This window comes from Anarhichas minor, unplaced genomic scaffold (assembly GCF_050575085.1).
Source record: "Anarhichas minor isolate MPS153535 unplaced genomic scaffold, ASM5057508v1 ptg000027l, whole genome shotgun sequence".
NCBI classification, from domain to species: domain Eukaryota; kingdom Metazoa; phylum Chordata; class Actinopteri; order Perciformes; family Anarhichadidae; genus Anarhichas; species Anarhichas minor.
The window spans coordinates 15,331,129-15,355,548 of NW_027466473.1; the positions used below are offsets into that span (position 1 = coordinate 15,331,129).

General features: G+C 38.1%; 1 protein-coding gene across 1 annotated transcript in view; it reads left to right on the top strand.

Annotated features, from left to right (window-relative positions):
* LOC142959946 (ryanodine receptor 1-like) overlaps positions 1–18,997 on the top strand; it is a 46,142-nt gene extending 27,145 nt beyond the window's left edge. The window contains exons 75-107 of the mRNA XM_076101467.1: positions 94–264; positions 1,149–1,208; positions 1,328–1,462; positions 1,942–2,054; positions 2,158–2,254; positions 2,340–2,452; positions 2,544–2,595; positions 2,694–2,768; positions 5,914–6,013; positions 6,122–6,201; positions 6,295–6,371; positions 6,499–6,572; positions 8,771–8,851; positions 8,947–9,035; positions 9,357–9,485; positions 9,562–9,666; positions 13,626–13,707; positions 13,796–15,117; positions 15,329–15,411; positions 15,790–15,949; positions 16,044–16,130; positions 16,283–16,555; positions 16,737–16,867; positions 16,999–17,041; positions 17,121–17,254; positions 17,433–17,493; positions 17,609–17,755; positions 17,847–17,981; positions 18,064–18,220; positions 18,402–18,466; positions 18,547–18,647; positions 18,750–18,801; positions 18,902–18,997. Coding sequence (XP_075957582.1) covers positions 94–264; positions 1,149–1,208; positions 1,328–1,462; positions 1,942–2,054; positions 2,158–2,254; positions 2,340–2,452; positions 2,544–2,595; positions 2,694–2,768; positions 5,914–6,013; positions 6,122–6,201; positions 6,295–6,371; positions 6,499–6,572; positions 8,771–8,851; positions 8,947–9,035; positions 9,357–9,485; positions 9,562–9,666; positions 13,626–13,707; positions 13,796–15,117; positions 15,329–15,411; positions 15,790–15,949; positions 16,044–16,130; positions 16,283–16,555; positions 16,737–16,867; positions 16,999–17,041; positions 17,121–17,254; positions 17,433–17,493; positions 17,609–17,755; positions 17,847–17,981; positions 18,064–18,220; positions 18,402–18,466; positions 18,547–18,647; positions 18,750–18,801; positions 18,902–18,997 — 4,680 coding nt within the window. The remainder of the gene's footprint in view (positions 1–93; positions 265–1,148; positions 1,209–1,327; positions 1,463–1,941; positions 2,055–2,157; positions 2,255–2,339; positions 2,453–2,543; positions 2,596–2,693; positions 2,769–5,913; positions 6,014–6,121; positions 6,202–6,294; positions 6,372–6,498; positions 6,573–8,770; positions 8,852–8,946; positions 9,036–9,356; positions 9,486–9,561; positions 9,667–13,625; positions 13,708–13,795; positions 15,118–15,328; positions 15,412–15,789; positions 15,950–16,043; positions 16,131–16,282; positions 16,556–16,736; positions 16,868–16,998; positions 17,042–17,120; positions 17,255–17,432; positions 17,494–17,608; positions 17,756–17,846; positions 17,982–18,063; positions 18,221–18,401; positions 18,467–18,546; positions 18,648–18,749; positions 18,802–18,901) is intronic.
* Positions 18,998–24,420: the final 5,423 nt, after the last annotated feature.

A 24,420-nucleotide genomic window follows, 5' to 3' on the forward strand; every position in this document is an offset into this window, starting at 1 on the left:
GACTTTGAATCAAGGCTGTAATGTGTTCGTGTCATACCTCTGGCATTTTATGAGATGCTGTGAATGCTTTCTGGTTATTGTCCCTTTTCTCAGGGTGGAGGCTCAGATACTGAACGTACCAAGAAGAAAAAGCGTGGAGATCGTTACTCTGTACAGACTTCACTTATTGTGGCTGCCTTGAAAAAGATGCTTCCCATAGGCCTCAACATGTGCTCTCCCGCTGATCAGGAGCTTATCAACTTGGCCAAGATCCGATACTCTTTGGTAGTTTTTTCTGATTTTGAATGAACTAGAGACACTTTCTGTGGCGCCCCTGTCTATAATGCATTATATACTCATAATACCTTATAATCTGCTTATACCACTGTATAATTAGAATTATAAACACTAATAAATATTCCTAATGCTTTATAACTATAATCTTAAGTTCTAAAGCATTTTATAATGATTTATAAAGTCACGTATCATAACAATCACTGATATCTTTTGCAAAGGATCATTGTTGTAAAACGTTATAATTTTTTAGTTTGCATTATAATCACTGTTATAATGTATTATAATGTGATTCAAAATAACTCTAAGTGGTCATTGTTTGCTTCAAGTAAAAGGAAAAAAATATCAAATCTATGCAACAACAGAAAACTTTCTTAAATTCATTTTTACTTTAGTTAAAGCAAAAAATGACAACTCAGAGTAATTTATAATCACATAACAGTGATCGAAATGCGTTATAAAAAGATATTAATGGATTACAACAATGGAACTTATAATACATTACGATTCTTGCAAAAAAATGTCAGTGAGTGACCAGAAATTATGAAGTATTATGATACTTGACCTTATCAGTAATTTTAAAATGCTTTATAATATGTTATGATTAGTTTCATAAACCATTATAATTATTTAGGAGTCCATATAACTATGATTTTTACAGTGCTATAAGCTGATTATAACGCATTTCAAGAATGTTTATAATGCATTATAGACATGAGCTTTATAGAAAGTGTTACCTAACTTGATTCTCTGAAACATAATCTTGTCTGATTTGTATCATGTTATTTACTTTAGTTAAATAACCATTCCGTAATAGTTTTACCTCCCAAACCGTTTTAGGGGGATAATGGTTGATCAAATGTTTTACTTCACAGAGAGACACTGATGAAGAAGTAAGAGAGTTCCTGCAGAACAACCTTCATCTTCAGGGCAAGGTATAAACTCGTGGACTGTTAGTCCAACCGTGATGTATTTACTTCCAAGGAATCGGATTTGTGATAAGAATCAGTCACAATGCATATCAGAAAGCTCTGTATCCCTGTGTTGTGGGAAGGTGGACAACCCATCCATGCGCTGGCAGATGGCCCTGTATAAGGAGATGGCAGGGAAGGCCGAAGATGCTGACGCTCCAATGAAAGTTGTCAAGAGAGTGCAGGAGGTTTCTGCTGTCCTCTACCACCTTGAAGTCGTGAGTTGCCAAATTGACCTGTGCTAACTGTTGCAGACGCTTACTGTCTCTCCAGTACATATGAGTGTGAGAATGACAGCTTGACTAGTTGTGTACATATTATTTGAATCAAATGTGAACATTTTACTGTTGTGTGTATGTGAGAAATTATCAACAAATTGCTCAATATTTTTGGGTTTGGTAGAAGCACAATATGTATCAATAATGTAATTATCGCAATATGAATCAATCTACTTTTTTACAAGACAGCAAATAATAACAGAAAATAAGAGGTGACCATCACCAAAGCCTAACTTCAAGTGTTTTTTAATTACAGGTTTCAAAAAATGTCTTTGTACATCTGTACTCAGAATATTATACTATTTTTGGGGGGATTCAGTCTTTGACAACTACAACCTCAGGCTTTTCCTGCTGTACATAAAGAGTTACCATAGGAATTATTTCCGCCGCTTTGCCAATGTATACCTTCACATGTACAGACGGAGCACCCGTTTAAATCCAAGAAGATGGTGTGGCACAAACTGTTGTCCAAGCAGAGACGCAGGGCTGTGGTCGCTTGCTTTAGGATGACACCACTATACAATATTCCAAGGTGAGGAAGGCACACCAAGGTCAGAACTGACACGTACAGTATCGGGTGTTACGATAAATATTCCAGGTATTCAAGTTGTTGTTTGTTTTTTTGCGTTGTATAGGCATAGAGCTTCAAACATGTTCCTTGAGGGATACAAACGCAATTGGCTTCACTCTGAGGGTTACTCATTTGAAGACAGGATGATAGACGACTTATCCGTGAGTGTCATCTCACATCTGTTTCATCTTGAATGTTTATTTTTTTCGATGCCATTACTCACCTTCCTCTCCTTGTACATCCCAGAAAGCAATGGAGCAAGAGGAAGGAGATGAAGAGGAGCATGAACGAGAAACAAAGCCAGATCCCCTCCATCAGCTTATTCTGCATTTCAGTCGTACCGCTCTGACAGAAAAGAGGTTCGATAGGTCCTCGCTGCTGTAATGTGTGGCATGTTACTCCTCGTTTATCAGCTATATCAACTCCTTTATTCTCCCATCTCAATTTCAGTAAACTTGATACCGATCATCTTTATATGGCATATGCAGAAATTATGGCAAAGGTGAGTAATCACAAAGGGTTTTGACCATGCTTTAAAGTTTGTGCATTATATACTTTGAAACTCGTATTTTTTTCTTTTTCACTTTTTCCTTAATTTAGAGTTGCCATATTGGTGAGGAAGAAGAAGGGGGAGAGGAAATGGTGGAAAATGCTGAGGATGAGATGTCCTTTGAGGTGCGACAGTCAGAACTGGTAATGGGCGACCAGGGGCTAGGGACCAGGAACACAGTGGAGCGGTAGCTCTCAACGCACTGAGTGACGTCATTATCAGAACATTACTTCACGACCACATCTCTCTCTCTCTCTCTTTCTTTGTTTTTGTCTCATTCCCTCCGTCTGTTCTGTCTGTTCTGTCTGTGATCTGTCTCTTCTGTTGGTATGTTGCTTCATTCATTGTGAGTTGCATGATTTAGAAACTCTAAGCTCCAATCCAGATGGGTTCTTTTTTTTACTATATGTGCCCTAATCTTTTCAAATCCTGCTACAGTTTGGGACAGAATGTCATTGTGCTCTAACTTCAGTGTTGTTGTAGCACTGCAATTATTTTAATGTATCACTTATTGTTTTAGGACTATTAATCCGAATCTGGATTGGGTCTAATTAGATTAAATGAATGTAATTTAACATCAACAATATTAATTAATAAAGATAATCAAAATAATAATCATCAGACTAATACAAATTCACTTCAAAATTTTTCATTTTTAAAATTTTTAACTCAGCTTGATGGACAATATACACCATTTATGATAAAGTTATGAAAATCAAACAATGCTCAAAGATTTTCCTATCACACCATAACTCTATTTGTACGCACAGCTCATATAATTAGAGTGGACAGGCTCTTTGTACTTCATGGTTTACTTTGAAGGGAAAGTCCAGCTGCTACTATATTCCTTGTGACAAATTCAGGAGTCTCACACACTGTACTCATTGACACACCCGGTGCTGACTTCACTGTTTAAAGTAACTGGAGCTCAACTATTAAAAAAAATGTTGTTTGCCTGACCATAAACAATTTGTGCTTTTTCAACACTTATTGTCGCTTTAAACTATTAAAAAATATTTATAAATGCAAAAATTATATCAAACTGGGGAGTTAGACATGCCAAAAGAAAAGGCTGGAGATGATATTAGATGTGTTATTGAAGGCCATTCAAATGGAAATGATTGTGAATGTGATTTAACCCAAACTCATTGACCAGTGATGTCATTCCTCCCAGTTTATATAGCTGTCCCATTTTTCTTTCTCTCTCTCTCTTTCCCCATCGCTCCATGTAATCCCCCTCACTTTCACAACAGCAGTCTTCATTAACTGAATGCGACTGATCAATGTTCCCTTCCCCCACTCACATAGCGTACTGACAGACTACAGTGAAAGCCAGTGTAGAACATGCAACATTAAAAGCTATATTTTCATACACATACTCATAGTTTTAAAAGTCACATACATCATATAGTGCATAGTTCATAATCAGGTTTAATTAGAGAGTCAGGGACTGCAGTTCGAGGTCCAACTGCACCACACATAGTGGGTAGAGCATGAACAGGCATACGTGGGTGGGTGGGAGGGGGGTTGGAAGTGGGAAGGGAGGGGTGGGGGGGGGGGGGGGGGGGGGGGGGGGGGTGTTTTAGGATCAGAATGTGGGATGTTACAAGTTAATTTGTGATGTGGCTTAACAGAGGAATGTCAATTTGTCCTGTGAATTCAGAGATATTTAAATGAAAGCCATTCTTTCTAAAATGGCATTTCATTCTCAGTTGGCACCAATCTATAAATCAAGAATTGTGCATTTGCACAAATAGAGATTAAAGGCCATTTAGAGCCAGAGTAATGTTTTTTAAAATTGTTATTATTTTTATATACATTTTTTAAAACCATTTCGTAAAGCAAAGTTACGCTGCTATGAAATGCCAAAGAAATATCTCCGATACAGAAGGATTCCAGCCCTTGTAATGTAATAAGTGTCTTATTTGCAGGGCTGCTGCAATAAAGACACATTGGTAAACTATATGGCTAAAATGCTAAGCTGATGGGGCTGTTTCCTGTAGTCTAACGCTTGCTCTAGCCAGCAAACGTGAAACAAGTAGAGTAACAACTCCATGACTAATACATTTGGGTGACTGAATGTGTGCAAGTGTCAGCCAGGTACTTTCAATGTACAGTAACAACCCATAATGCAAATGCTTGTGAAAAGACAATGTTACTATGGAAGAGAGAAGAACATTAACTGTAAGTGATATAAGGGAAAGAGCATGATATAACATCGATTTTGTTAATCACAAAACTTACCAATTTGTAGATAATGTCTCTTTAAAGATCATTTTATGTATAGATGTGTAATGCTACAGATATGGACCACTTGAGAAACAAAGGTAAGTTGATTGGACTGTAATACATTGAAAAGTTAGGGACTCGAGCGAAAGGAGGGTGAATGTGTATTGAAATTAAGAATATGAATAGATAGCATGGACAACTTCTTTTTTTTTTTTGTTACATTTTAACACCTGGAGCCGGTTGCAACAGTGAGTTCAAACATAGCATAGTTCTTACATAAAAGTTTAAGTGGAGTATCAAAACTTTTTCTGAAAAAGGAACAAAACAACTCTAGTTTCGGTGCTTTCCCCAACAATTGCACGCTGGGCATAAATCGATTAGATTCACAACAAAGGATTTATCGAAGAAGTTTAAATTTTGCTGGGTTCAACACATTAGATCGGATGCCATTAGATACTGCTCTACATGGACACCGGACATCTGAAGTGCTACCGTAGGAAGTCCGTGCGAGGACCTACGGCTCTAATCACTCAAATTAAGGTTCTTGTGTCAGTATTTGTTATTTGAAATATATTTAAAGTATAAATAATTACCAGTAGCTGCCGGATGTAAATAGCTAACTAAACCAACTGACAAAACAAACGTTATCTTTTCATTAAATGATGCTAGCTTGTGATGCTACACTGACTTCCTGTTTACATAGTTCATTACTCTTTATTGATAAGCACTTTAGATGTTTTCTAGCAACTAATTTACACATTACTTAAGTCTCTATTAGCTAAGACAAGTTGTAATTGTGCAACCTAGTTTAGTAAATCCCTAGTTTGAAACTAGCGGTTACTAAGAATGTAGGAAGGACTTCACAATTAAAGTTAGTAATAGATGTATGAATAGCTGGTGCAACCCAATCCTGCTGTATTTAAGATTGGCGCTGAATATTTCATCAAATATCTGACTTGAAACAGTCCACTCTATCTATTTAAATTCTGTTGGTGAAATATGACAGCACCAAATGCTCATAATGTTTGTGTCCCCCCACAGGAAAAAGAAACGGAGAAACAAAGGCTCTTGTACCAGCAGTCCAGACTTCACAATCGTGGAGCTGCAGAGATGGTCCTGCAAATGATCAGTGCCTGCAAAGGTAGCCTTGCTCCACATCTGCGGGTCCACACTTTTTGCCTGCAAACGTGCCTGCACAGTGATTCAGTTTGCTCTTGCCAAGTTTATGAATTTGTCTTTTTTCATGTAGGTGAGACTGGACCAATGGTGACTACAACCCTCAAGCTGGGCATCTCTATCCTTAACGGTGGAAACAGTGAGGTTCAACGGGTATGTGTTCTTAATAAAACATTTTGTCTTGTTAAATTTGAAGTTACCTTTAAAGAAGCACTTATATGGATTACCCCCTTCTTCTTCTGTCAGAAAATGCTGGAGTACCTGAGGGATAAGAAGGATGTAGGCTTCTTTTTGAGTGTCCAGGCACTGATGCAGACATGCAGGTCAGTTTTCAATTGTTTATTACAATTCTCCACTTTGTATTGATTTTAACATCAACGATATTTTAATTTGAAGTGAATTCATTTGAAGAGTGGGGAGTGTCTAATAATGAGTTCATGATCTCTACAGTGTCTTGGATCTAAATGCGTTTGAGAGGCAGAACAAGGCAGAGGGGCTGGGCATGGTTTCAGAGGAGGGCAGTAGTAAGTCTCCATACTCTTTTCATCTGCATCACTTTTTCACACCTACTAGGGCCTAAACTGCAGCAGACAAGAGATCAACCCACGGCTAGTGTTTGATATCACCATTTAATAGACAACCTGCATCATTTTAAGGCACAGATTACATTGTTAAGTACACTTGGTTTACCCATCTCATTTCACATTAAAGTACATATTCACCAGGACATGATGGGACCCAAGGGAAGATGGCACACATTTCGTCTGAATGGAGTCAAATTTATATAATGTAGCCCACAACACCAAAGTAAACAACGTCTATAGAAATGATTTGTAGAAACAGACCAAAGTGATACCATTATTCATTGTACCACAACTTTAAAGCTGCAGCACAAGACAGCCGCACTCTTGTGAACAACAGCTGCTAAAGCTACACGGACTACATTTAACATCACAGTACAACCCTTTATCAGATTGTTTTACGATAAACAAAATTGAAATCGCGCTTATGGTTGAAAAACGTTTTCTACGTGTGCAAGAGATCTGGGTCGCTTTACTTGATATGAATACTGTTTTTGTTTTAAAAAATCACAAATAGGTTCCTTCTGTGCATTATGTAGAAAATCCATGCAAAAAACCAAGGAGATTTCATATTTTTGAGCAACATGATATACATTTTGGAGGGATAATTATGGAGCAAACAACTCTATCAAGTATCAGATTTTACATTAAAGTCAAAATGAAAAAACCCAAATCAAGAAATGGCTGGTCAAGTGATGTTTTTGATAGTTCCTGTCAATGAGGTATTTGCTTCATCATCATTAACATAAACAAATAAATTAACCAATCCAGATACAACGTTAATTAATAAATAAACAGTCTGAGCATCTATTAATTAATCTTCCTCTAAATGTTTTCCATTTCTGATATTTACTCTACTCATTTTGATTTGATTGAGTGATAACTTTCCTAACATGAAATATTAACACTTGTTTAACTGTTGAAGGATGAGATTTAAGGATTTTTAATTTAAGTTTTTAGTTTGTATACTAGTTTGACTTGTTGATTGGGCCTCACCCACTGTTTTCCCAGCTTGTTGTCATCTAATTCTGGAGGTTCATTTGAATGTGAATGAATTTGCCGTGGAATGTTGTTAATCTCCCCCTCCTCCCCTCTTAGTCCTCTACTGTTGTCAACACACTGATCCTCTCTCCCTTCCCCACGATCACTGCCACCTCTCCCTTGTCCCTCCTTTCATGATCCTCAGAGTTGAACCTAGATCGGGGGTAAATCATGTTTCTGTTCCTCTCCTCTCTCTTTCTCTTATTCTTCTTTCCCTCCTCTGTCCCTCTTGCTACATCACTTCGATTTATAATGCTGAAATTCCACCAAGAGAGGATTCGATACCTCTCTCCATCTTTCCTGTTCATAGCTCGTGCCACTCCTCACATTCATTGTTCATTATAAAAGGCAATGAATGGAATCTGGTCTTTTTTTTTCCTCACGAAAATTACAAAAACTGTAGGTGAAACCATCATAAACATAAATTGTTAGAAATAGAGTGCTGGAGGAATAATTTCTAAACCCGGAAATAAGTTAGCATCTATTTTTACACTTCTGGTTCCCTCGTCTCAATCCTGGTTTTCCCTTTTCTACTCAATTTATACATTCTTTATGCATAATAAAAATACAGGTCAATTAATCAGCCCACCAGTAAAACCTCAGATGCACCAGTTCACCCCTTAGTACTTTAATGTTGTCTGTCTATCTGTACAACAAGGCATCATTCTCTAGTTTATACATGTTGTTAACGTAACTGTATGTCACATTTGTGTCTGTTCATTTTTGTAAATGTGTTTATACGTTAACTGTATGCATGTGACGCTGATGCCCCCTGTGTGATGTTTGGCATTTGATTGTATGTGAGACCATTGTCAGACCACATGCATCTCTTCTATTAATATTATTTTATACAATTTAGTGTGACTCATTCTTTAATTTATTATATATAAAAAAAGCAAAACTCGGTCAGAGGTGGTTATTACAGTGTCTTTTGGAGATGATGGTAAGTTGAGTAATTAATTATATTTACTTTCCTCACACTGATTATATGATGTATAACACTGTTTTAGTAATCTACAGTAATAATCATTGTATGTTATCTGATCTCAACCTGATTTTAGGATGTGATTTAACTTTTCTGTTCATTTCATTTGTTTAAGATGAGAAAGTGATGTCAGACGACGAGTTCACCTGTGACCTCTTCCGTTTCCTGCAGCTGCTTTGTGAGGGTCACAATAATGGTGAGAATGACTCGTGTTTTCAAAGTTGTCATTTTCATTAAGGCAAACATTGTTGAGCAATACTACTTTTCAAAATGATCTCTACTTCGCTGCAGATTTCCAGAACTACCTGCGGACACAGACAGGCAGCACAACTACCATCAACATCATCATCTGCACCGTAGATTACCTCCTCAGACTCCAGGTGCAACTTTTCATTATAGCCTAAAGATGGTGCAGTTAATAAAGATTAAAAATAAGATTACATTCTCACTAAAACTACATGTGTAATGGTAAGTGCTATTGAATAGTCATACTTTGTGTTCAATCATGAATTTTAAGTCTTTTTGTAGTTCCCAAAAGGCTTTTGATTTGGTAGCGAAAATAATCAGTAAGGTCCAAAGATCGGGGCAGACATTTTAAATTGATCCAAAAGGGGATAGACCTTTTATCCAGATAAACCACTTTTGTTTAAAAGTATTTTCATCAAATAGAAATACTTACCTCTCTCTTTTTTTCAATCAAGGAGTCTATCAGTGATTTCTACTGGTATTACTCCGGCAAGGACATCATTGATGAACCAGGCAAAAAGAATTTCTCCAAAGCTATGATAGTGGCAAAACAGATTTTCAACAGCCTAACTGAATATATTCAGGTAACATTTGAACAAGTCAGGAATTTACACTCGCTGGTTGTTTATTGTGTGTGTAACACACAGTTTCTCTGTTCAGGGTCCATGCACTGGCAACCAGCAGTCCCTGACCCATAGCAGGCTGTGGGATGCCATTGTCGGGTTCCTTCATGTCTTTGCCCATATGATGATGAAGCTGGCACAGGTACGCACATGCCGTTCAAATAACTTGTGTTGCCTTACTGCAACTTCATGTTTTGGACCTAGCTGGAGCTGTATGATCAATATTGACGGAGTAAATCTGTCATGCAACTTTCAAATCATAACATTTTATTTTTAGTGACTATGACAGAAATCGATGGTAACGATGAAAGCATAATGCTCTTTAGAGCCAAATGTTTTTTGCAGTCAATTTCTGTTTGATTTTTTATCTCTTTAGTTATCATGAATCTCAAAAGTGAGGGTAAACGTACAGCACTCATGTTAGTGGAAGTTCACAAAATCACCCATTCATTGCTAAGCCTTCAAGACTGTCTTTCTGTTGACATATTCGTATAACAGTATAAACCATACCGTGTTGTCTCAGGCCTTATAGGAAACATGCTTGTAAACGTAGGTGGCCAGTTTACACTTCTTAGAATAAGCCTGAATGTTACATTTAGATAACAAAGTCACTGTGGATTTCTTGATTCTTGAAGTATTTCAACCATTTAATTGTATTTCCAGTATGAGCTGGTTTTTAAAGTGGTTCTTCACATTCATATTAATTCTGAAAGGACACCTTTTTCACAAAAGACAGTTTTACACGTCACAGCAGGAAAATCACAGTTGTGAATGATCAAATGAATGATGAACGCTTTGGTTTCAGGGTCCTGGTGTTCTACATGTCATACTGTCATGGCTTGACTGGGACACATTGTTAACGTTGTTTGTGACACCTGTGCTTTTTCGTCTATGACAAGTCAAAATGTCTTTTGTGAAAAAAGGCCTTTAATATGCATTTAATGTAATACACATTATCAAACTTTTCCCAAACTGTTCTATACCGTATAATATAAAAAAATATAAAAATGTATTCATTATCAAAATATAAAATAATATATAATGCACTTAAAGGCCATTTAACTATTTAACAAACAAACCTGACCGGAAGCGTGGAATCACTTTTCAGCGTAAATGATGCACCTTTGTTGCTGCAAAAGAAAGGTCAAAATGCTTTGAGGGAAATCACATGACTTTTCCACTCTATGGAGTGCAGTCATCCTCTGTGGATGACTGAGTCTAATAGCACATCGTTACTATTAGCACAATGTTTTGCATGCATAACCCTTTAATCGTACATTCAAGCCATATTTCATCCATAAGTTCCCAGCTCAGAATACTCCTCAGACACATGATGACTAACACAATATTACTTTCCCCTGTGCAGTCCTCCTTGACCTGAAGTATCAGCTGTTCTGTCTTATAGTCATCGTATTTGAAATACTGTGGTAAACCAGTGAACAGGGGATATTTGAAATGTTTAATTTTCAAAAGAGTAAACTAATCACAGTACAGTATGTCAAAGTTGTGATGTTATTATTGTATTATAGTGTATTATCTGTACGAGCCCAAACATTGTTTTACTGTTAAACAAAAGAAAACATTTGTCATACACAAGAGCATTTGCAAATGTCATGTGATTAATTGTACTGAATAATTTATCTACCATTTAAACTGTCTTCCACATGGTCAATGCAGGGTAAAGTATGTATCCATTTTATTTATCTATTGATGTGATATTGTGTTTACTAGTTTGCAATTTATTCAATGTTGGTTTCCTTTATCAGGTTGTTTTATACCCACCTGCTTTTAAAGATGAAATAAGAATACTTAATTTGAAATGTCTTAATCGGGAGCTTGTATATAGTGGAAATTAAAACAAAGCATTTAATGTTTCACATGAAAAGCAACGTATCCAGTTGTTAAAGACAAAAAAGACACACAGCTTTTTTGATTAATTTGTTTTAATACACAAAAAAAATTACTAATATTCGTGAGCAATCTAAAGAAACATCATATCATTTTTGTAAAGTCATTAAGATGAAGATGAAAAGGAACTTTCGCGATGCTTTTTGCATTAAAAGACCAGCGAGTAGGATTTAGTGGCATCTAGCGCTGAGGTTGCAGATTGCAACCAACTGAATATCCCTTCGCTCAGCCCTCTCTTTCTAAATGTGTAAAAAAATGTACACTGATCTTCAGGTAACTTAAACATGTGGATAGATCCTAGTCAGCTTTTGGTTTGTCCATTCTTGGCTGATGTAGAAACACTGCGGGCTCCATGAAGACGACCCGCTCCCTATTTAGACATTAATGGCTCATTCTAAGCTAATGACAACACAATGATTCTTAGTTTCATGTGATTATACACAAATGAAAACACAGTTATGAATATTATATTCCAGTTCTGCCAATAAATCCTCCAAAAGCCTACACACTGTTCTCTTAAGTACAAACCTAATGCAATAACCGAAAACTTAACTCAAAGGTAATCTTAGACTCTTAGACCACACAGATCATTAAACCACATATATTACCTTTTTAAATGCATTTTGGAAATTATTTCTCACCCTGAAACTGAAAATGTATTTAATTTCTTTCTATTTTACCACCAATTACTTATTAACATTTTAGTCAGAATTCATCCTGATGTTGACATTTATTTTTGATGGTTTTTAAAGGAGTACAAAATAGAAGTTCAGCATTTTTAAAAAGCAGCTAAACATACATATGAAATCCCAAAGCGCACTAAATTACTGTAACATTCCAGTGCAATTGTTATATCAAGACTTAAGAAATAACTATTCAATAAACATACACAAACAGATCCTGAGAGAATACTTGGATGAAGGTATGATCACAAGATTGCAAAGTACATTATTATCAGATCAGTGTGTCTTTTTCTAAGCACTTGAGTAAAATCTTGAGCACCTGCTTATCCATACTGTCAGGCAACAGTTGATAGCATACTGAACATCAATTTCCAGACAAGACAATATTCTCCTTACTACAAAGTATTTTTATTTGTTAAGCAATTACCGGTATTATGCACAGCACCAGGAACTTTAAAACACAACAATATTGTGACTAACAAACATTGTTTTTGCTGGATCACTTAATTTATAACAAAAAAGCAGGTGACTACAAAACTTTCTAAGAGAAGGATTGACTTTTAACCTCCACTGTTGGAGTACACACTTTAATATGAGATTATTTGGTGTTGGAATATACATTTTAATGTGACATCCACTTTTTGTGCACACATTTAACACTCGTTAGGTTTCTGTTGCAATTTTCATTCACTAATAATTAACCTGAAGGAATATGCTTTTTATTTGTGTTGTGTTGCTCTGTGGATTCTGGTGGCTTTGGTTATAACACTATTTAAGCATTAACATAACATTAGTATATATTTGTATAGTATATATACATAATATATATGAATACATTTGAGCAAGCAACTAATGGAAATTCAAGTGAAATTCTGTTATGGTTCATAGCGATCCATGGCATCTTAAGGATGAGGCTATGAATGTCCAAACACAAACCATCTGAAGAGAATATGATGGGGCCAAGCGGCGTCACAAAGTATTCTGTTCTTTATTATTAGCAGGTATCAGTAGTGTTTGTTTACAATGAAAACCTGTTGGCTTTTTCAGACAACAGGTTCTCAGATGTAACCTTTATGGATGCAGTGATATATTTGTTCTGTGTTACATGATCTAATGCTCGCGGTCATGAACAGTTGGTCACAATTCACATAGAAATAATTGACATTTAACTTTTGTTTCTATTTCATAGACAAAAATAGAAAACTAATTTATAGAAATAAAAATATGATGATGACATTGGAACCAGAAATTAGATGTACATTTTCCTGAACCATTTTTAGAAATTCTCTCTCGGCATGAAGGTTTGATTATTTAACTTATTTTTGCAGCCCCATCTTTGTTACTGTGTTAATATGTTAAAATAATTGTGTGTGATAACATTTGAAACTTGATTTGTGTTATTAAATGTTATTGCATCTCTATAAATCTATGCAAACCCCTCATGTTTTGAAATGATAAAAAAATTGGTTGCCATTACTGTAATATCTTGTGCATCTTTTCATGGTCACAGGACTCCAGTCAGATTGGTCTGCTGAAGGAGCTTCTTGACCTACAGAAAGACATGGTTGTGATGTTGCTCTCACTGTTAGAGGGTAAAAGAGGTTTTTTTTAATCAGTTTTCATCTTTTCCTGTTTTGTTCTTTTCAAATCTCTGTTTTAATTCTACTCTGTATTATTCAGGAAACGTGGTAAACGGTACAATTGCGCGCCAGATGGTAGACATGCTGGTAGAGTCTTCCAGCAACGTGGAGATGATCCTCAAGTTCTTTGACATGTTCCTCAAACTGAAAGACATTGTGGCTTCGGATGCTTTCCGTGATTACGTCACAGATCCACGAGGGCTGATCTCCAAGAAGGACTTCCACAAGGCCATGGACAGTCAGAAGCAGTACTCCCCGTCTGAGATCCAGTTTCTGTTGTCCTGCTCAGAAGCAGATGAGAATGACATGATCCACTATGAGGAGTTCGCCAATCGCTTTCAGGAACCCGCCAAGGACATCGGATTCAACATCGCAGTGCTGCTCACCAACCTGTCTGAGCACGTCCCCCATGACATCAGGCTAAAGAACTTCCTAGAACAAGCAGATAGTGTGCTGAACTACTTCCGCCCCTTCTTGGGCCGTATTGAGATAATGGGCGCCAGCAGAAAGATTGAGCGCATCTACTTTGAAATCACTGAAGTAAACCGCAAACAGTGGGAGATGCCCCAAGTCAGAGAGTCCAAACAACAGTTTATCTTTAACGTTGTCAATGAGGGTGGTGAATCAGAGAAGATGGAAATGTTTGTGAACTTCTGTGAGGACACCATCTTTGAGATGAATATAGCCTCGCAAATTTCAGAGCAGGAGGAAGAGGGAAAGGGGGAAGCAGATGATGAAGGAGATGAAGTTGGAGGTGAGGGAGGACCAGGAGGGGCAGCAAATGGAGGAGGCGATGAAGACAATAACGGAGAGGAAGGGCAGCACGAATCAAGCTCTGCCTTTGCAGATTTCATAAACAGCGTGCTATGCTTCTTTAGCATTTTCACCTTCCGTAACCTCCGCAGACAATATCGCAGAGTGAGAAAGATGACCTTCAAGGAGATTGTGGTGGCTTTGTCCACCTTTTTCTGGACCATACTAATGAGTATACTACACTTCATTTACAATGTGTGCAAAGGCTTCTTTATGATCATCTGGCAAACACTGTTTGGAGGAGGCTTAGTGGAGGGAGCTAAGAATATCACCGTCACTGAGATTCTAGCAAGCATGCCGGATCCCACACAGGATGATGTGCACGGAGACGGACCAGGGGAGCCAAGGACAGGGGTAGAACAAGACACTGGAGGTGTGACGGACAGTGGGGAGACTGGGAGTGGGGAGGAGGAAGAGGAGGACACCCAGGAAAAAGAGGGTGGGAGGATACCAGGTGTTGATGTTCCAGGTGGACTTGGAGACATGGGTGTCGAATCACCTGTTGAACCTCCGACACCTGAAGGAACTCCTATAACAAGGAGAAAAATGGTGAGTTTTATGCGCCTTCGGGTAATAAAAATATGTAAATATTAGCAAATTGCTCGATGGCTGCCGATGCCGTTCCTTAGTGGTTAGCAATCAAGTTTTAAATTTATGCTAAAATTAAGACCTTGTACCGTATATTTGTTAACCTGAAAGAAAGAACATTTTAAATAAAGGGAAGGCTAAAGCATTGGGAATTGCTTTTGTTTTGTTACAGCGACCAGAAGAGACTGACGCTAGCCAGAAACCGCCTGAACCTGTTCTTGTAGAGGAACCTCCCCCAGCACCTGAAAAGGCTGAGTAAGAGTCTTGAGTGTGCTCTCAACATAAACTCTGTCATGGATCTAGATAACAGGCTAGACTTTTTAGCAAAGACTATATACTGTAGATTTGAATAATTTACTCAAAATAATTTTTGATGTGGTATTCAGCAATTTCTTCTGCTTACTCGCAAAATGCGGCACTATCAACATTACTATGAGTGTATAATGGACTATACACTTGTAGTATTATACAACATAGTTGGACCTTTCTGTAGGGGATGTGGAGAAGAAAGACATAAGCAGACAGACATATGTATAGTGTTGCACATCTGCAGCAGTGTCTTAGTGCATCATGATTTGATTTTAATGTTGATGAAATACATGAAACAATAAGCTCACTGTGTTTGTATGTCAGTGTTGAGAATGGAGAGAAAGCAGAGAAAGAAGCCCAGAGTAAGGAGGAAGAAAGGCCAGAAGAACGAAAGAAATCTCCTAAAAAGAAAGAAAAGAAGCCGAAAAGGGAAGGAGGTTTTCAAATCTGGAATGAGCTGGAAACCCAAAGAATTAAATTCATGGTGACACGTTTGTTTCGGGAGACATTTTCTAGCATCATTTCAATGTCACTCTATCTTTGCCAACTCACTAAAAATAGTCATCTCTCTTTTGTAGAACTACCTCTCCAGAAACTTCTACAACTTGCGTTTTTTGGCGTTGTTCCTCGCATTTGCCTTGAACTTCATTTTGCTGTTCTACAAGGTACACACACTTACATTCCTCTCAGTGTTACGTGCTTGTATCAAATACACAAGTTGAACTTCTTTCTTTTGTACTTAACTACTGTTTGAAAGACGATGAACGTTCCACTGTACCAAGCTTGTCTTGTCTCTACAATGTTCTGTTCTGTTTAGGTGTCTGACTCCCCCCCTGAGGGTGAGGAGATGGAAGGATCTGGACTGGATCCGGAGGGAAGCGGGCTGTTCGAAGGCTCTGGGCTGTTTGAAGGCTCAGGGGAAGAGGCTGAGGGATCTGGAATGAATGAAGGAGATGAGGACGAGGAAGAGGTCCCAATTTATTTCTATTTAGAGGAGAGCACTGGCTACATGCAGCCCACATTGACCTTCATTGCTGCCTTACACACAGTCATCTCATTCATCTGTATCATTGGCTACAACTGCCTCAAGGTATGACGGTCACGGCTTAGTGTGTAAAAAACACTTTTGCCTCACATTAAAAAATAAAGACGGATTTAGAAAATCTAAATCTTAGAGTCTTGCACTATGAAACATGTTCTTGCCTAACACTAGATATTGATTCCAAAACTTTGCATACAGTTCAACAGGATTTGCAATTATTTTTTGTCAGATTCCACTGGTGATCTTTAAAAGGGAGAAAGAACTTGCAAGAAAACTGGAGTTTGACGGCCTCTATATCACTGAGCAGCCTGAGGATGATGACATTAAGGGCCAGTGGGACCGACTGGTCCTGAATACACCGTATGTAGAAGAAGAAATAATTTTGTCTCCTATCAGATGCTTCTTAAGGGCACACAAGACATTAATTATAATTTCAAATACCAGGTTTTCTCTCTTAATTTACTCGATAAACAATATCCCCTTTTTCACAGCTCTTTTCCAAACAACTATTGGGATAAATTTGTCAAGAGAAAGGTGAGTTGTGTTTGATTTCAGTTGATTTAAAATGGTCTCTGTAGATCCTGTTAATGTGCAACGTGATGCCTGTGTCCAGGTTTTGGATAAGTACGGCGACATTTATGGCAGAGAAAGAATTGCTGAGCTCCTGGGAGTTGATCTAGCCTCCCTGGATGTGAGTCAACAACATGAGAGGAAACAGGAGGAACCAGACAACTCTGTGTTTGCATGGTAAAGTACTTTTTTTTTCTTCTTCCAATAACAAAGGAGCCAATGCGCTCTCATCCAGAGGAATATTAAAGGCACAGAGATTATTGTCCGACATTAAAACGAGGCATTCCCTTACATCTAGAACAGTAGAAATACGAGTGCAGTGCCTAAATGGATATCAATCAATGTTTCTTTTTAGGACGACCACCGTTGACATCAAGTACCAAATCTGGAAATTTGGTGTTATTTTCACAGACGGTGTAAGTAAACCCATATTGACATGTATATTGCGCAATATACTATACAGTACTGTACTATGTTAACACAACCTTGCCTCTGAGAACTGACATAACTGTCCTTGTTATCTCTTCGTAGACCTTCTTATATCTCTGTTGGTACACGATAATGTCTCTGCTTGGCCATTACAACAACTTCTTCTACGCCTGCCACTTGCTGGACATTGCTATGGGTGTCAAGACTCTGCGCACTATCCTGTCCTCAGTCACACACAATGGCAAACAGGCAAGTGCAGAAAAAAAAAAAAAGGTTGATGATATTCCTTTTGCTTCAGTTTGAATGGACTAACTCTTGTTTTCCTTCTTGTCTCTGCTAGCTCATGATGACAGTGGGCTTGTTGGCTGTGGTGGTGTACCTTTACACTGTAATCGCCTTCAATTTCTTCCGCAAGTTTTACAACAAGAGCGAGGACGAGGACGAACCGGATATGAAATGCGACGACATGATGACTGTAAGTCGCTGTTGTTGTAAGACGTGCACACTTTGCTACCGTTGTATCTTCATCTCTGATGTGTCTTCACTTGCCTTCACAGTGTTACCTGTTCCACATGTATGTGGGTGTGCGTGCTGGTGGAGGAATCGGAGATGAGATAGAGGATCCCGCCGGAGATGAATACGAGCTGTATCGAGTGGTCTTTGATATCACTTTCTTCTTCTTCGTCATTGTCATTCTACTGGCCATTATTCAGGGTAAAGACAACGCTGGTCATGTCATTGGGTTAGAATAAAACAAGGAAAGGGGAACAATGTGTGGAGCTTTTGGAGACTTACTTGAAACTGTTGCTATAGGAAAGGTATTCAAAGGTATGTTTGGCACTTTAACGATTTTATAAACACTTCTAATGATAATGTTACTGTGCAAATACTGTAGGTCTGATCATTGATGCCTTTGGAGAACTCAGAGACCAACAAGAGCAGGTCAAGGAAGACATGGAGGTATGACACTTCCAGTTGACACTTGTTCCAAATGTATACACAACGTGGCTTTTAATCATCATCACTGTTTTTTTTTGCAGACAAAATGCTTCATATGTGGCATTGGAAGTGACTACTTTGATACAACGCCACATGGCTTTGAGACCCACACTTTGGATGAACACAACCTGGCCAATTACATGTGAGTTCACCTCCTTTGTGTTACACACAGTGTGTGCATGTACTGTTTGTGTATGTGTGCATGTACCAATGAGATAATATTAACATGTGAGTCTTTTTTCAGGTTCTTCTTAATGTACCTTATCAACAAAGATGAGACGGAGCACACTGGGCAGGTCAGTTTTGAATAATTGTTTTTATAATATATTTTTTATAAGTGTTTTCTCTCTTGCTGTGTCCTTCTTTGACTTATTGTTCCTACATCTTCTGTTTTAGGAGTCGTACGTGTGGAAGATGTACCAGGAGCGTTGCTGGGACTTCTACCCTGCCGGAGACTGTTTCAGAAAGCAATACGAGGATCAACTCTCCTAGCCCACAAGTACTTCACACATACGCAGGGAAAAGTACAACTATTGAACTGTCCTTGTGTTCATCATTCCTGACAACACTCATGACTTCACTTTTGTCATGAAAAATGCAAAATATTTTTTAATGAACAATTTACAGCATGAACATTACTTCAAACTTCGGTAACTTTGGTTGTCCTTTTTATATGCAGATGGAATTCACACCAAGTTTTAGTTTGGTTTAGTGTAATCATTTATTTAATAATATATCCATTTGCATGAAAATGTTTCCTCTATCACTAATTTAGGGACATTAAAGATTTCCATAAATGAGTTGTAATTAGTTGTCTGCTGAGGACAAGATAAAACCACTGTTTATGTGAGAATGTGATGAAGTGCCCAAGCAGCGACACAAGCTGCATAAATTATCACAGAAGAGCATAGTTGCTTGAAAGTACGCTTCACACTTTGCCTTTCTGTCTTTATATGTCATCAATAGTTTTATTCAAATTAATTATATATTTCCTTTGTGATTATTGTCACTTTCAGTTTAGAATATTCATATTTATTTCTCTGTTTCATTTTCTTGAGATACTGGAGCTGTTGATTTATTTTAAATTATTTTGTTTATTGTTTTTCAAGACAAGTTAAAGCCTGTGATGACAAATGAATTCTGTATAAGGAATAAATGTCATTGTATTGTGACATTGTACTCATCAGCATCGTATTGTATGTGTACTGTATGTATGTGGTGGTACATGGTCATGTCAATCCTTTAAATCCTTAAAATATGGGTCCTAATCTGCAACATTTACTGTATAGATTAAATTACTGTTCAGTGAATATATTCTACTAAATTAGTTTGTGATCAAAGGGTATTTAAATTAGATTGTCTGACATGTTTTAACAAATCAGCAATTTGATTTATTTTTCCTTCATGTTATGTAGTAATAAATGTGACAGATGAAAAGACAGAAATTACACAGGAAAGGACTCAGTCTGACCTACTTGTCTTTCCAAGACTGCTGTGGAACTGTTTAAAGTAAAAACAAACAGTGCATTTTGGGGCCATGGTGACGTTCTGTCTGCTGTTATCATTCACAGTGATGGATTGATCTACGAATTAAAGTTGATGTCTCTGCAGTTGTAAACTTGTTTTCTGTATTTTGATTTAAATTAGAGGAAATGAACCCATGAGAGATTTATTGAAACTGATTCAAAAATACTTTTATTTCTGCGTTTGTAAAACTGAACTGATATTAAAGAGAAATGTTAAAAGAAAGATGCTGATATAGCGCTCTATACAGCAGTTTGTCCGTAACATCTCGTCACAACCCATTTTCCGATCAAGCCGCTGAACTGTGGCCCTGTGGTACATCCCATCTGAACAGGGATTAAGGCTGAGCATTAAAACTCACATTGAGCCTCATGTGCTTTTCACCCATCCAACATTTCTCTCTGAGCCTCGGACACATCGGCCGTTAACATGAGCATCTCGGGGATCCACCATGGGGTGCTCAGGATGTACGGTGAGTTGATCCTCTTCTTCACTGAGCAATCGTCACTACCGCTGTGGTGACATTTTGTCAGCAAAAATGATTACCTCTCTTATAACACCCTGTAGGATAGTTTTGCAGTTCTCAGTAGATTCTATGGTCTGTTCACCATCAGGCTTTTATAAATTCTGATCTTGTTTATATTTTCGTCCGATTAGAACAAAAACGTTGTAGAATTTAAATTGGATTCTGCAGCATGGTGGTGTGATGATAGTGAATAGTTGTTCATTAGGATGATAAATGTATTTTGCCTCTTAGTGTTTGCCCAAACTCTTCAGAGCTTTGAGCCAAAATGACATTACACATTATAACATGTTATGATATATATTCAATGAAGATGATCTGAATGATTTTCTCCTATAATTAAATATATTCTTATTCATAAAATGAATATAGTGTATTATGAAATTCTTATTTCAACCCTGATAATAAAACATTCTGAAGATGTGCTTAAAATACAATAACAATATACATAGAAGCTAAATCTTCTTCTGTTTTGACTTTTATCACCTACTCTTGGTTATGTAATTATGTTATGTGCTGTAATAAAGTGTGTATGTGTTGTTGTTTTTGTTACTGTGCATAATGAGTAGATCCAGATGTGTGTGCATGTTATGATGATGCTATCGTCAACATCACCTGATTTGTCGAGCCCCACAGCCCCTCGATCCACCAACCATGTGACTGCCTCTAATCTGTGGGAATGATAGAATGACAGACTGTGTTCATGCTTTAATCCAGTGTTCTGCTCCTGCTGCCATCATGATCACTGCACCATGTTTATACTGTCAACAAGCTTTTGGGTGTTTTGGAATTCATTTCTCCAGCAAGTACTATTTCCTGTTATTTCCAACCTGCTTTTGTTATACAGGTGGATTTATTTTCAAACAGTGGAAAAAGAGGTTTCTGCTCCTAACAGCTGAGGGCAGCCTCCTTGTGTGCCATGACGCCTCATCTCCTCCTGACCAGCTGGTACTGTTGCAGAACAGTTGTGAGGCAATTGTGGAAGGCAAGGAGATCCTGGACCTGCCCAAATTACCCTCTGGTGGATGCAGGGATTGCTGCTTCGCCCTGATCCTTCCCCAGAATAAATACCTGCTGCTGCTGGCTGAAACCGCTGCAGACTGCAGGTCTAGTGCTCACTGTGTTTTCTCTACTAACTACTTTGCCTGGTTGTAGTAAAATAATATACTGCCCACATCTGGTGCATTTCACAAATTGACAATGAGTTACTTGGGGGAATAGTTCCATGATTTTTGGAAATGTTTGTGCTTTATTAAATATGAAGCTAGAGCCAGAAGCTTGTTAGTTTAGACTAGCATAAAGACTGGAAACGTCCAGTCTCAAATCCATCAAAATTGATCATGTTGATGGATGTTTGATTTGTATGGAGGTAATAACAGAAGCATTTTTTCATCACTTTTTAGTCAATGGCTGAACATACTGAAAAAAGTGAAAAAGGTAAGTTTATAAGACATATTTGTGAATGTAATTGCTTTGGAAAATGTGTAATCCTAATAAAGTCTACAGCCACACTAGCGGCTCTGTGAGTCTATACTTAGACACAGCAGGACTTTGAGGTGATGCTGACGTCAGCATTAAAGTAAGCTTACAGCGGCAACGCTACCATGCTGATAATTAGCAGGTATATGTTTTTAAATGGCTAATGAGTACTAAACACAAAGTAAAGCTGAGGCTGATGGGAATTTTGCAGGCATTTGGTCATGAACCAAAGTATTTTGCAAATTGAAATTTTACCTGATGATGGTAGTTACCTGATGAATGTCTGTCAACTTTCATGGCAATCCATCCGATAATTTTTGAAATATTTCGTTCTGGTCCAAAGAGCAGCGCCGCTAGCAAAACTGTAGAGAGTCGTGATGTCAGCATCACCATTAGAATAAAAAACATTTTATTTTCTGTCTTTACACAACTTATATTCACTCAGCATGTCTTGATTTTTCAATCAATTGCTAAATTAAATCCTTGTAATTCTTAGCAAACCCATATTTTTCCTCAACAGTGTTCTTATTTTATCTCCTATAGAGTCTCTCATCACCTATCAGTCCGTGTAGGCGTCATCAGGTGCCACCACCACGCATTAAACTCCAAGATCTGGTGCCGGAGCAAATCCTGGACATAGATCAACAAACTCCACCTGTCAGCAACACAGAGGCCCCCTCCCCAGGGCCTCTGACTTGTTCTTCCCCAAGGGAGAAAGGTGAGTTAAGTGTGTTTATTCTGTCTCTAACCGTTTCTTGTAAGTAATCAGGGTAAATAGTTGAGTCACATGTTTGTTTTTTTCACATCACTCGATCCCAACAGGCAGAAATTCTCCCCGTACAAAGTATTACAAGGGAGGTGCACAGAATTCAGCTGGGTGTCTGCGCCATGGCACGATCAGTAATGCCGAGGCAGTGAGGGCGGTTTATCTGCTGATGGGAGGGGCTGCTGCTTCCTCTGCCATGGGTTACCTCGGCGCATGCTCGCTCCCTAATCTGGAAGCCAAAGCTCCTGACCTGCCACTCAACACGGATTTCCCTGGCATGGGAGCAACAGGAGCGTACAACACCGGCAGCCCTGCACTCGACTCCCCTCACTATAACAGCTTTGACTTTGAAGTGGCAGACTCTGATTTTGATGCTTTTGATTGTAGTGGATTTACTTTCTAATGATGTGCTGCATAGAGGCTATGGATACGGATAGCTTTAATGATGCTGAAAATGTACTTAAAATGTCATCATGATTAGTCAAAATGACATAACCAGAGGACGGCCTCCAATAAATATGCTTTTTTAGGGGGAAAAAAGTTGCTATGAAATTCAGTCAATACTTATCATGAACACAACAACACAAAATTCAAAGTTGGCCCCTCCTCCCTGGCTCAACGACATCAGAAGCTTACAATCGGCAGCGTGTGAAAGCCAACCCCACATTCATTCTCGTTTTGGAAAGAGTTTTCGTCCACTTGGCTAGATTTGCATCTTATTCGGCCCTGCGATCCACCAACTTCGGCAGCTTCCTCTTGGAAGTGTGCTTAGGATCTGGCACCTGGTTGCTTTGTTTTTATAGAGGTTGTGGCCCGGAAACGCTTTGAACACATGCAACAGAATACACTGCAGATACAGACACCGCCATAAACTTCTAGGTCACAAGTGATGATTGAGAGGGATTATTTTTGTATGAGTCTGTAAATTGTTTTGTAAACCATGCCTTTAAACCAAGCAGCAACCTCCAGTGCTGAAAAATGAATTGAACGGGGAAGTTTGAAAAACTGCAGTTCCTCAAATGGTCACTTGAGGCTAAATCTCCATAGACCCGCACTTTAAAATGCCCAACTTTACAGCAGAAATAACCAAGTTTACAACCTGGTATATAAAATGGTTTTCTGCTTCTGTAGCTAATTTCCCCGCCAATGACAGCTCTATGGGATACATTTTATGCGACTCACCCATTTAAGATTTATTAAGGCTTAAAGTTAGGCATAATTAAGGGCCTGGCTGGTTTGGTCGGTTCCGTCTCAGGTCTCCAGAATCCTATGGGTGACGTCACAGAGACTACGTCCATATTTTAAACAGTCTATGCTTTAAACCTGCAATAACAGATTTTTGGAGAAAGGTCTATTTGCAGTCTTGCAGGCTACATGACAACACAACACATCCCCTGAGATAACTGAGAACCCAAACCACGATCTTTAACATAGAGCCCTATTCTAGTAGTTTCCTAGTATTTCCTGGGGCCCTCTTGTAATTGTACTCATTTCAGAGGTCGTCTGTGATCTCGCTCCTGTGCGAATCTGCCTTGTTCGTAATTTGTCATGTAAAAATTGCACTGCAATTACATACCATTTTTTTCAATAATCCTGAGGTCATGTGATTGTGATTGATAGTGA